This window comes from Myotis davidii, unplaced genomic scaffold, assembly GCF_000327345.1.
Source record: "Myotis davidii unplaced genomic scaffold, ASM32734v1 scaffold3, whole genome shotgun sequence".
In the NCBI taxonomy this organism is placed as follows: Eukaryota; Metazoa; Chordata; class Mammalia; order Chiroptera; family Vespertilionidae; genus Myotis; species Myotis davidii.
Genome location: NW_006295062.1, coordinates 44990 through 57493, shown reverse-complemented (window position 1 = coordinate 57493; position 12504 = coordinate 44990). Strand labels below are relative to the sequence as shown.

General features: G+C 44.6%; 1 protein-coding gene across 1 annotated transcript in view; it reads right to left on the bottom strand.

Annotated features, from left to right (window-relative positions):
- Positions 1 to 287: 287 nt before the first annotated feature.
- Positions 288 to 12504, bottom strand: part of DDX18 (DEAD-box helicase 18) — a 17676-nt gene continuing 5459 nt past the window's right edge. The window contains 11 exon segments of the mRNA XM_006779540.2: positions 288 to 482; positions 1503 to 1680; positions 2007 to 2063; positions 3363 to 3476; positions 4299 to 4451; positions 5022 to 5183; positions 6249 to 6388; positions 9384 to 9537; positions 9539 to 9785; positions 10175 to 10310; positions 11670 to 11810. Coding sequence (XP_006779603.1) covers positions 340 to 482; positions 1503 to 1680; positions 2007 to 2063; positions 3363 to 3476; positions 4299 to 4451; positions 5022 to 5183; positions 6249 to 6388; positions 9384 to 9537; positions 9539 to 9785; positions 10175 to 10310; positions 11670 to 11810 — 1625 coding nt within the window. The 3' untranslated portion in view covers positions 288 to 339.

The window sequence follows — 12504 nt, the reverse complement described above, 5'->3', positions numbered from 1 at the left end:
AAAACCCTGCCACCTTTAGTTGAAGGTGCTTCTTAGGTACTTCCAAAAGCTCTGTCCTTTCACATGGCAGCACTTTCAGGAGGGATCAGGAACTACCGTTAAGGTCTAAGAAACAACAAAACAAAAAACCCAGTTTCCTGCACTGTCACCCCAAACCGCCTCCAGTGTACTGGTGACCTGCCCGTTTCAGCAGGTCCTATAGCAATTCATGTCACAAAATATTCAGACACCAGAAGAAAAGGTACAAAAAGAATTAAAACAATGACAGATGAGATGGAAAAGTTAGAGCAAGAAAAAACACTCCTCTCAGGACTGAGCCCCGAAGGTGGAAGGACAACTTCAGTGAGAGAACTGCCTGCCGTCGGACGACTTCTTGCTAATGTGCTTGAAGATTTTGGACTTCTCCACTTTCTTGGGCTTCTGGTAGCCGAACCCACCGCCGCCGCCTCTCTTCTTCAGCTTGCCGTCATTGCTGTTCACATCTGCAGGTGCACGTTAAGGAAATCAAGCAACACAGAGAGAGCACTCCAACCTCACAACGCCACGGGGACCAAGCAGCACACACCCTGCTGGCCCTCCACCTCACCCTCCCTGAGCCACGGAAACGTGTGACATGAGCCTACACAACACATCTGCAGGACATCAGGAGTGCCCTGTGACTGTGGACTAAAATTAGGGGAGTCAGTGTAAGTCCAGTAGATTAGTCATTCATTATTTTCTCCACACAATAGAACTCAAGACAATTACCTGTAAGAAATACAGAGGTAAATCAGCAAGTTTATAGGAACACAAAATATACTTCCTGTGTCAAAACAAATGACTTTCACCTCCACTGGGCTCACTCAGGAATGCTTGAACAAGTAAAGATTCAACATGCAGGCGTTTACGCAACGCCCACAGGGATGCAACCCAAATCCGGCTTTCTCCTTTAGGAGCTACGGTCCAGCGTTGATGAACAGGCCTGCTTTAGCTGCTGTTTCTTCTGATGAAAATGTGATTATAAATTACAACAGAAGCAACTGAGATACCCCCTGTGCCTTTTATCTTGAGTAGCACTTAAGTTTTCCTTTCTTTTGCTGATCTTGCAACTTCCTTGTATGAAATCCTTTAATGGCTCTAAGGATAGAAGCTCTTTGAAAGGTTCCGTCTTCTCTCTTTGGCTTGAGGGCATCCTAACCTCCAGACCTCACACAGCTAACCCGAACCTGGACAGCAGCCGAGCCTGCAATCCCCCGCTTCTCCCCAGACTGCACAGCTCCCTCGGGCTCTGCCAGTGAAATTCCTTTGACTTTTCTAAAGGCCCAAGTCACAACTGCCATGTTTCTGTCAATCTCACTCCCGTCACTATCCCTGCCTGACATGCAGTGACCAGGCCGAGCACGGCGCCTCCATTCCCAGCCAGAGCACCCACCCACCCACCTACCCAGTGCTACGCCCACATGCCCGAGCAGCTCTTGTCCCGTAATTCCTGCACCAATTCATCACAACAAAGAAAAGGATACTCAGATCAACAAAAGGAGGCACCTTGAAGCCAAATGACAGAGCAACGTGAGGCAAATTTAAGTTGTTAACGTTAAAGATCTGTTTCAGAGAATGGGAGTCATATGCTCGAATGTACGACTTATACGCTTCCTGGGCTGACTTATGAAGGAAGTAGTTCTTTTCAATCAATTTTTCAAGCTGAAATGGAAAGAAACATTGGTTTTAATAAAACAGCAGATTTCACATATATTAGAAAAACCACCGTAAGAAAACATTTGTGCCCATACACTTGTTCCAAGCTTTGCAACATTTGCAAAATCATGCCACAGTAAGAATGATTACAAAGTTCCTGTGTGGCCTGGCCTGAGCCGACGCAGAGCAGGTGTGTGGTAACCTGCACAGCGAGAAAGCAGACTGACCACAGTGCACACTTCCCAGTGCTAAGGTCCCCAGGACGCAATGCCCGCCGAGGGACATGCAGAGGCAATGCCGGGACGAGCTGAGGCTGCCGGAAGAAAGCATACCTGGGACTGGATGTCAGAAATTTTGGACCAGGAAAACTCAAACTCACTTAACGGGACCTAGAAAACAAAGCGTGAAGGTCAGTGAACTAGGATGGGTCACCACTCACATGTTTAGATGAAGAGAAAGTGAAAAGTCCTACAAACAGTGGAGGAAAGGTGAGGAATTTTACAGGCATGCGTCAAGGAAGCCCTCTCTCTAAACAGGCTCCCTATGGAAAGGCGTGGAGCTCTAGGCAGAGGACCCCTAGCTCTCCATGCCAGAGCGGCCCCATCGCCACCCGCCCTCTGACTGAGTGTGGGACACCGGGTCACGACGACCACAAGCTCCCAGGGAAGGCCCTCTTAGTAGCCGTCACTGACTAGGTAAGTGGAAGAGGGCCAGACCTGTGCTGGGTGCTGGGAGGACGCAGCTGCCAGCACAGCTGTGGGGACATGGAGGTCAGGGCTGGCTTCCCAGAACAGACACAGCTAGCTGAAGCCAGAGGCAGTCTAGAGAACCAGGAAAGGGCATTCCAGAGAGAAAGTGCCAAGTCTAGTGGCAATTCTGGAAAGCTGCGCGGAGTTGTGGAATGAGGAAAATTCACCTGGCAAGACTGCAGGGAGCTGACAAGGAGGCAAATGCAAGGACGAGCAAGCCTGGTGAGCATCCACCACACCCAGCAACGGAGGCCACTCACAGTTACAATGAATTCAGGTTTGGTGGATGCACTGGACACAGGGTGAGTGGAAAAATGGAGAAAATATAAATCACGATTCAAAATGCAGACAGAAGAAAGGCAACAGGCAGTAGCCAGGCTGGAGGGGTGCTGGGACAGTGGGTTTCGGGCTGAAGTTATTTTTCTTAGTGAATGACTTGAGCTGGTAAAGAGCTGACTGCAAGGGAGAGACTGAAGACAAACCAGCTGATGAATGAGGGACAAAAGGAGTAGGAGCGAGAGGAGGAGGAAGGGGCAGGAGTGAATGAGGGCCCCACTGCTTTGGGGAGGTAAGCAGGAAAGATGCCCGAGAAAAAGATGCAGAGAAGACTGCGGGGAGGGGAGCAGGAGGCAGCGACGGTCAGGTGTGAGGGGTTTAACAGGAGGGGAGGTGGTTTCAAACAGGCCGCAGGACTGGGAGGAGGCGAGGGACACAGGCTGACAACACGGAACTCAAGATTAAGCCACAGGGGTAGTCCTTTCAGTTCACATTTCCTGGGCCAGCCCCCCCAAAACCACATCTGTTCCACATCTGTAACAACTGTTCCAGGAGCACTGCAATGAGTCATGACTCCTCGACACTTCGAGGCCACCTGCACTGGCCAACAATTCCACAAAGAGGATCTGTTCCAACTTAAGACTCCCAAGCAAAGACCTTTACCTTGGATTGCTTCAGGTAACGAAGGAAACCCAATTCTTCAGGACGCAAAATGAGCAAGGCATGCCCCCTTCCGTTTAGGCCCCTGGCAGTTCTTCCCACTCGATGAATGTATTCCTTTGGTAGAGAGAGAACATCTGAGTTCACACAGCCTGACAGGCACCCGTGACAGCCTGCATTCCCGGGACTAGTGGTGGTGGGCAGGTCAGCATTCTTTATGAGGGGGTGCCCCTCCCCGTCAATTCCTTTTGCATGCCCTATCCCCAAAGAGGTTATAGGACGATGACCGAGGCCAAAGGAAAGCTGGATATGAAATTCACATGAGCTCTACGGTCTAGTAAAATGACCAGTAAGTGTGCCTCATCCTCAAAATGGCTTTTTGAAACATTATTAAATGCCAGTTGACAATTTACATAATCTACTAGAGGCCCAGTGCATGAAAATTCGTGTACTGGGGTGTGTGTGTGTGGGGGTGTCCCTCAGCCTGGCCTGTGCCCTCTTGCAGTCCGGGATCCCTTAGGGGATGTCCACCTGCCAGCTTAGGCCTGCTCCTCAGGGGGTGGGGGGGAGCAGGTCTAAGCTGGCAGTCAGACATCCCTCTGGCAGCCTGGGAGCCCTTGGGTGATGTCCGACTGTCAGCTTAGGACTGTTCCCCACAGGGAGCGGGAATAAGCTGCAGTTGGACATTCTTAACACTGCCAAGGAGGCGGGAGAGGTTCCTGCCACCACCGCTGCACTCGCAGTCATTAGCCTGGCTTGTGGCTGAGCGGAGCTCCCCAGTGGGAGTGCACTGACCCCTGGTGGTCAGTGCACATCATAGAGACTAGTCGTTCTGCCATTAGGGTCAATTTGCATATTACCCTTTTATTTTATAGGAGTATATAGGTAGTAATCTCACCTGCGTACTGCCATCCTGAGACACCCGAGGATGCCACTTACCTTGGGGTCATCTGGAGGGTCATACTGAACAATCCAGTCGACTTCAGGAATGTCCAGCCCTCTGGCTGCCACGTCCGTGCACAACAATATGCCTGTATCCGCGTTGCAGAACTGGAAGAATGTGGTTGTACGTTTATTTTGCTTCTGCCTTCCCTAGAATCGAATACAAACATCCGTTAGAGCTGGAAACAGGAAGCTGCTGGGAGGTCCAGATGTAGAACCCCAAACTGGAGCTGTGAACCTGCTTTACTTCAAGTTCACTCCCTGGCCTGTGTCCTGTTTTCCAAGTGGATGGTGTCTCTTATTCCTTGTGGTTCTCATTCCTCAAAACCCAGCCAAGCCCCCTCCATAGAGGACCACTCACCAATGTTGCTGACCTGGGGAGTCAGACCTCAAACCCCACACTTTATACACCTTGATAAGCACAACCTGTTTTTCTTTTGGTTGTTAATCCTCAACCAAGGATATTTTCCCACTAATTTTTAGAGAGAGTGGAAGACAGAGGGAAAGACAGAGAGAAACATCAATGTGAGAGGAACACATCGACTGGTTGTCTCCTGCACTAACCCCGACTAAGGCCTGGCTGGGGAGGAGCCTGCAACCGAGGTACGTGCTCTTGACTGGAATTGAACCTGGGACCCTTCGGTCCCCAGGCTGACGCTCTGAGCCAAACTGGCTAGGGCAGCACAACCTGATTTTAATGAACTTCTCATCATCACTCACATGAATGGCCAAGACAGGCAAATCGATGTAGTTCAGCAACTCATAGTGGTATTTCACAGACATACAAGATGAGAAGAAGACCATGAGTTTCTTCTTCCGGTTCTTCTTAAGGAATGTGAAGAGCAGGAGGAATCTTTTCTCGGAAGGACAAACAACATATCCCTAGAAGTAGTTCAAATGAACAGACACAAAGTAACCAAGCGGACATTTGCAGCTCCATGAGCCAATATGATGAAGAGACACTGCCCACACTGTTGTGCTTTCCCTGCAGTAAAATTCCTGCCATCATAACACAGCATCCCTACAATAAGACAAATTTAAGCTCTTTAGATTCCTTTAACAGGCTGTAACCATTGGACACTGAATTCTTTTCATTATTTCTGAGATTACTGGTTATCAACAGTTCTTGCAACCATAATATATTAATATCTCAACTAACTGGAACTCTCAAGATATATCAATGATTCATTTTTGAAAACTCTTTAATAGCAACATCTCAAATAATCACAGCTTATATACATAGTCCAAAACAAGAGCACAAAGATGGGTGAATATATTTAAAAAATAACAAAACACCAACGAAAGGTTTTAAGCTGAATTGTTACAGAAAATATTTTATTCACCAAAGACTCGATCTTCAAGTCCAATTTTTTAAAATATTTTTTTATTGATTTCCTAGAGGAAGGGAGAGGGAGAGAGAAACATCAATGACGAGAATCATTGATCAGCTGCCTCCTGCACGCCCCCTACTGGGGATTGAGCCCCCAAACTGGACATGTGCCCTTGACCAGAATCGAATCTGGGACCATTTAGTCCATAGCCTGAAACTCTATCCACTGAGCCAAACTGGCTAGGGCTTCAAGTCCTATTTTTAATCAACCTAGTTTAGATCTCTGTCACCTCATTTCTAGTTTTCCACAGCTACATGCCTGAAACCAGTCTCTCCACCTTCTAACTCAGAGCAAGATCCCTAAACATTTTAAAATAGTGGTTAATGATGCTTCCTAAGTGGTTAGTCTCTTAATACAAGAGACAGTAAAGAGAGCTAATTAAATTATTTAGAGTTCAAGTTACGTTATGCTAGAAGAGCCAGCAATCCAATACCCAAGTTCACTATATTTGAATTAAAAGTTCAAGAACCCACAGCTTTCTGGAGGATACTCCAAACAATTACAAGGAAACACACGTACCCACATTCATTAACATGTAAGGTATTGACAATAATACCTGCTCAAGACCATCCACTGTTGCATTAGTTTTATCATCATCGACACTAACATACAATGGCTCCTTTTTCAGAGAAATCCTCGCCAGGTCCTCAACTCTGCGAGTTTGTGTGGCAGAAAAGAGCATGGTCTGCCTGCGTGCTGAAACACATACACGTAAGAGTAATCCGAACCTTTCAGGGGATCCACAGAACTGCCTCACAACTACAAATGCTCCTAAGCAGGACTATCAGGAATGGGAGATGCGGTAACACTACAGAGATTGAGGGAATATCACAAACAACTTTATGTTCATAAACTTGACAACTTAGATGAAATGGACAATTTCCTTGATTGAAAGACAAACTGCTAAAGCTCACTTAAGAAGAAATAGAAAACGTGACTAGCCTGTACCTATTAAAAAAAAACTATACTTAAAATCTTCATGTATGGACCTTGGTTGCGGGCACATCCCCAGTGGGAGGTGCGCAGGGGGCAGCTGATGGATGTTTCTCTCTCATCGATGTTTTCTAGCTCTCTATCCTTTCCCTTCCTCTCTGTAAAGTATCAATAAAAAATATATATATTTAAAAAAAAAAATCTTCATGTAAAGAAAACTACAGCCCTAACGCCTCCAGTGGTGAGTTCTAGCAGACTTTTATGGAAGAAATATTACTGATTCTTCACTCACTCTCCAGGGCACTAGGGAATTTACTTCCCAGCTTATTCCTTGGAGCCAGCCATTACCCCAACATCCAAACCCAACGATTCATGAGCAGAAATGCAAAATTTCTAAACAAAACTTTAGTAAAGTGAATCCAGCAATATATGAAAAAGGATAAGGCATGGCTAAATAGGGTTTATTCCGTGAATGCAGAGCTGGTTGCTTTAACATTGGGAAATTAACCAACACAATATACCATATTAACAGAGTAAAGGAGAAAATCTGATCATTTCAGCAGATACAGAAAAAGCTTTTGACAGAATTTACCATCTATTTCTGAGTTTAAAAAATCTAAACAAACGAGGAACAAAAGGGGTCATCCACAATCTGATAAGGGGCATTTACAAAAACCTACAGCTAACATACTTCATGGTGAGACTGAATGCTTTCCCCACTAACCTCAGGAACAAGACAAAGATCTCGTCTCACTACTTCTATTCTGTGTTGTACCTGAGGTTCTCGCCAGTGCAATCAGGCAAGAAAAATATTAAGTGAAGAATTTACTTTTTTTATTTGTAGCTGACATGTCTGCCCATGAGGAAAATCCAGGCTCATTTCATCTGAAGGTTCATGCTGAACAGTCCAGATGAACATAGAAATAATTACTTGCCAGACATAAAATGGATATACAAAAATCAACCGTATCTGTACATACAATAAACAATTCGAAATAGAAATTTTAATGAAGTACTTAGAAATTAAGGAGCTAATAAATGGAGATATACCTTATTCATAGGTTGAACTGACTCAATATTGCCTTTCACCAATGCTCTATCCTATGTAATAAAAGGCTAATATATAGACTGTCCCCACAGGCAGGAGTCTGACCAACCGGGAGTTAGATGTGCACTGACCACTGGGGGCGGCGCGGAACATGGCAGGGGCAGCAGGCGGCCAGGGGAAGAGAGGCCCCGGTCAGCAGCTGTTAGGGACCCTACCTATGCATGAATTTTGTGCACTGGGCCTCTGGTATTCAATAAAATCCCAACCAACCAGGTATTTTTAGGGAGTAGAAACTGACAAACTGCTTCTAATATTTATACAGAAATGCAAAGGGGAACAGCCAGAACAATTTTGAAAAGAACTGTTTGAAGTTCATCCTAAGACTTAATAGGTAGAACTGGAACTTCTGTATGCTGCTGAAGGATATGAAAAATTGTACAAGTTAAATAACTAGTTACTCCACTCCTCAGTAGTTACCCAAGAGAAAGAAAATATGTGCCCATAAAAAAGTTGTAGATGAATGTTTGTAGCAACTTCATAAATCTCTAGAAAATACAAACACATCTACAGTGACAGAAAGCAGATCAACAGCTGCATGGGAGAGAGAGGTGTGTGAGCAGCTGTTGGTAGTTGGTAGTAGGTGAGGGTTGCTCCTACAGAGGCTGGGAGGGAGTACAAAGGTGCATGAACGCACTTTAGGGGGTTATGGAGATGTTTACTATATTGATGTGATAATGGTTTCATGGGTGGAATGTGAACATTTAGCAAACTGAGTATTTAAAATATGTACAGATCATGTCAATTACATCCCAGTAAAACATTAAAAAACAAATTGTATAATGAATGGAATCATGGCCTTATTACAGATGTAAGCAGTTTATAATGTTACAAGTACTATAACCAAGCTATGTACAACTGAAACATCACACAGGAGGCTACAAGTCTACAGCTGTCTGGGAGGTGCCAGGTGAAGGTAATAGGGGTGGGGGGAGGTGGGTGGGAATGAGACATATGTTTGGACTGTTTAACTTGCATTAAACCTCTAACTTGGCAAAACCACTGTATTAAGTTACTAATACGTTTGATGTTTATATTGCAAACTGCCTCTAAGGTTAATTGGCATAGCGACTTCACTTGGCTATATTAATACATTGTGGACCAGTAGTTTCTTTTTTTTTAAATATATTTTTGCTTTCAGGAAGGAAGCGAGAGGGAGAGATAGAAACATCAATGATGTGAGAGAATCACTGATCAGCTGCCTCCTGGATGCCCCCCACTGGGGATCGAGCCTGCAACCTGGGCATGTACCCTTGACTGGAATCGAACCCAGGACCCCCCGTCCGCAGGCTGACACTCTAACCACCGAGCCAAACCAGCCAAGGTGGGACCAGCAGTTTTATTGCTGGCTTTACCCAGTGGCCAGATTAAGTTTCTATTGAACGAGTACAAAAAACGTTTTACATGAATGTTAAAGGCACGCTTTCAAATTAAATACCCATTGCATTTTGAAGTTATGTATTACATGTTCTTACAAGCCAATATCTTTTTAAAGTCTGATACTTGGTAAAACACTGCGTAATATGAAGCGAGAATTCTCGTGATCCGTCCGCAATGTGTTAAAATTCTGGTATTAATAGTTTTGATATAGAAACAACTCTCACTGCTTCTAACAACCACTTTGCAGACTACATACAGATACTACCCACTTACTTGGCAGAAGTTTAATAATCTGCTTTAACTCCTCTTCAAACCCAACATCCAAGATACGATCAGCCTCATCAATAACCAGACACTGCAGGTTTTTATACATAAACCCTGGAGTATTCTAACAAGACAAAGAAACACTGTTAGTTGTAAAGTTTGTCTGACACAAGACATGAGACAGTACTACACAGTGTTCTCTCACCTGCATGCCCGTATGTATGAACGTGGCGTGTCATCAGCTCTTTAAGAACACCGAAAGTCTGCATGGCCAGTTCCCTAGTAGGGGAGAGAATAAGAACTCCTGTTCCATTCCTGGACATAAACTTTAACTTAACAATGAGTTCAACTGCAGGGATGAGGAAGGCCAGGGTTTTGCCACTGCCAGTTTTTGCAGCTGCCAGAAGATCCCTAATGTTAAAAAGGGAAAGGAGGAGAGACACTCAGTATACTCATTCACCAAGTACTTACTCAGCAGCCAGCACGCACAATCACAGGTGTTTTAGGCTTCAAGGCTAGAACAGGATCGAGAAAGACAAGTTCCCACCTTCTCTATCACTGAATTCAACCATCTGAGTAAAGCACCTAACTCAGAAGTAAGAATCATGCCAGGAAACAGAAGTGAACACTTTTCTTCCAACACCAGGACGTAATTTAAAGCCTTTAATGCAGGTTGGATATGTAAACCAACACAATACACATCAAAGAACACACTGGTAGTTCCTGGGCATAAACTTTCCTGGGCAAACAACTAGCACTACAAACAGATACCAATGGCCAAGCGTCCATGTTAATCATACCTGCCTTCCAGAAGTGGTCTGACACTTTTATGCTGGATTTCGGTCATGTTTGTAAAGCCCATTTCTTTTATTGCCCGCAGAGTATTCTCATTGACAAGATTAGAGAGAGAAGCAAATGAAGTGTCCTCGAAAGCCCCTAAACGGAAGAGTTTATCATTAGTAAATTTATCATTTTTAGTGGCTAATTCAGCTAGATTGTCTAAATTAGTTTTGCTGATTGAAAGCATTATTGGTTGCAGTCAAACTTACTAGAGCTTCTTCCACTAAGACAAAATCCCAACCATTCCCATGTAATATTAAGAAAAAGACCCTACACTTTTAAAAATGTCCCCTCTGCTGATGGCTGCTCAATTTAAAGCCCATGTCCAGAGCCCCTAACGTAACAAAAGAGTAAGGGAGAGAGGAAGTACAACCAAGGGATTTGCAGGAAATTAAAATGTCAAAGGTGGGGTTGGGGACAGCAGTGCAGAGAAATAAAATGTTTAAGAAATCTGAAATAAAAAGTGAAAACAATGAGGATAATAAAAGCCAAGAGTGAAGTTAATCTCACCCCCAAAAGACAACCGAGTCAGATACGGGCGGACCGTTGGACTGGATCTCGGTATCAGGTGTGCATTCCTCAGCAGGGAGCACCAATGCCCTCGCCTCCGCGACCTCCCACGCGGAGTCCCTACTCCTCACAGCCTGGCTAACCGACACCTTGGGCTGGAGAGCTCTGTTGCGAGAGGCTGTCCTTTATACACAGGATGTTCTGCAGATCCTTGACCTCTACCCAGGGGATGCCAGTAGCCTGCCCCAGTTCTGACAGAAATGTTGGTGGCCAACCCTCATGATTTCCCTGGGAGAGAGGAGGTTTATGAGATGCTGGACTTTCAAAGCTAAAACTGGTCATGTTCTGGGCAAACCAGGATGAGCTGGTCACCCCGCCTGGGAGACAAAATTGCCCTGGATGAGAATGCTGCCATCTTTGCAATTCGGATCAGGCAGGTCTGGGGCTGGCCCTCAGTATTTTAACAGAAAATCCAAACCAAACAACTCAAGCGACTCCTAGACATTTTTGGTTAAGAGCAACTAATTCTAGTCTAAACTCTTGACTTTATAGATAAAGAAACAAGGGCCAAAGGGGTTAACTTGGCACAAGTTCTTCGATGTTAATTCCTGCCTCCCCCTTCCTTCTTACTAAGCCAGTATTAAACCGCTGGTCTCCAGACTCTGGGCCAATGATGTTCCCCCTACAGCATGGAATGAGCTTTGGAAAATGATAAACCAAAGGAACAAAGGACCCCAGAAGCTGTTGGTGTGCATTCTTAAAATACTGTCAGGAATAAAGGAAAGACCAGAGAAAGAACAAAAACTAAAGATAAAAGCTGCACTTAAGATATTAACCATTTCCTGTCAATATTTACTTCTTCCAGGCACAAGTAACAACTTCCTTCACATCTTATAATCGGGAGCGGCGCGGCATTTTAAAGATCTGGGGTCCGTGCCGGGTTACCTGTCAGTCCCAGGGGCAGGCTGGGCACCTCGCTCTCCTCTTCCCCATTGCCTGGCTTCCCCACACTGGTTTCGGTTTCTTCAGGGGCCTGGGCACCTTCCTCTGGCTCCACTTGGTCGTCCGTTTTTGCTTTTTTGGTATCTTTGGTTTTAAAGAACAACCCACCCCATTTTATTTTCTTCAAATAAAAATAGCAAACAAGATCAAAGACGTGTGACACAAAAAGGTCTATTTTCAAAAGCTTAACACATTTCCAGCTTTAATTTGCTAAGGAATGTCTCTTTCATAAAGATTTGGTTATATTTATTTAAGAGCCCAGGGGGACATGCAGATTTGCCAACAAAACTTTGTATTTTAGGATTCTTAATGTATTATAGCATCTTCAGTAATCAGCTTTTAAAAAGTCTAACTAAACCATTTAAGTATTGTAATTACACCAGGTTCTATATACCGTATTTGCCGGCGTATAAGATGACTGGGCGTATAAGACGACCCCCTAACATTTCCACTCAAAATACAGAGTTTGTTATATACTCGCCGTATAAGACTACCCCCTCTTCCGCACACCTTCCACACACCAAATAAAAGGTAAAACAATATCAGATTTGATTTTAACATTTTAATTTATATTCAAATGCTTATGACATGCAGGAAAACTGTCACAAGGCTGTATGTAATCAAACATATACATAAAACAGTGCAAGTTTATTACCGGTAAACATACCGGTAATTCACTAAAGAAAACACACTCTATAGACTGGTACCGTAGATGCTTCTCAGGAACACAGGCAAGCAGCCCACAACCTAGAGGGACTGTCAATGATAGAAGAAAGAT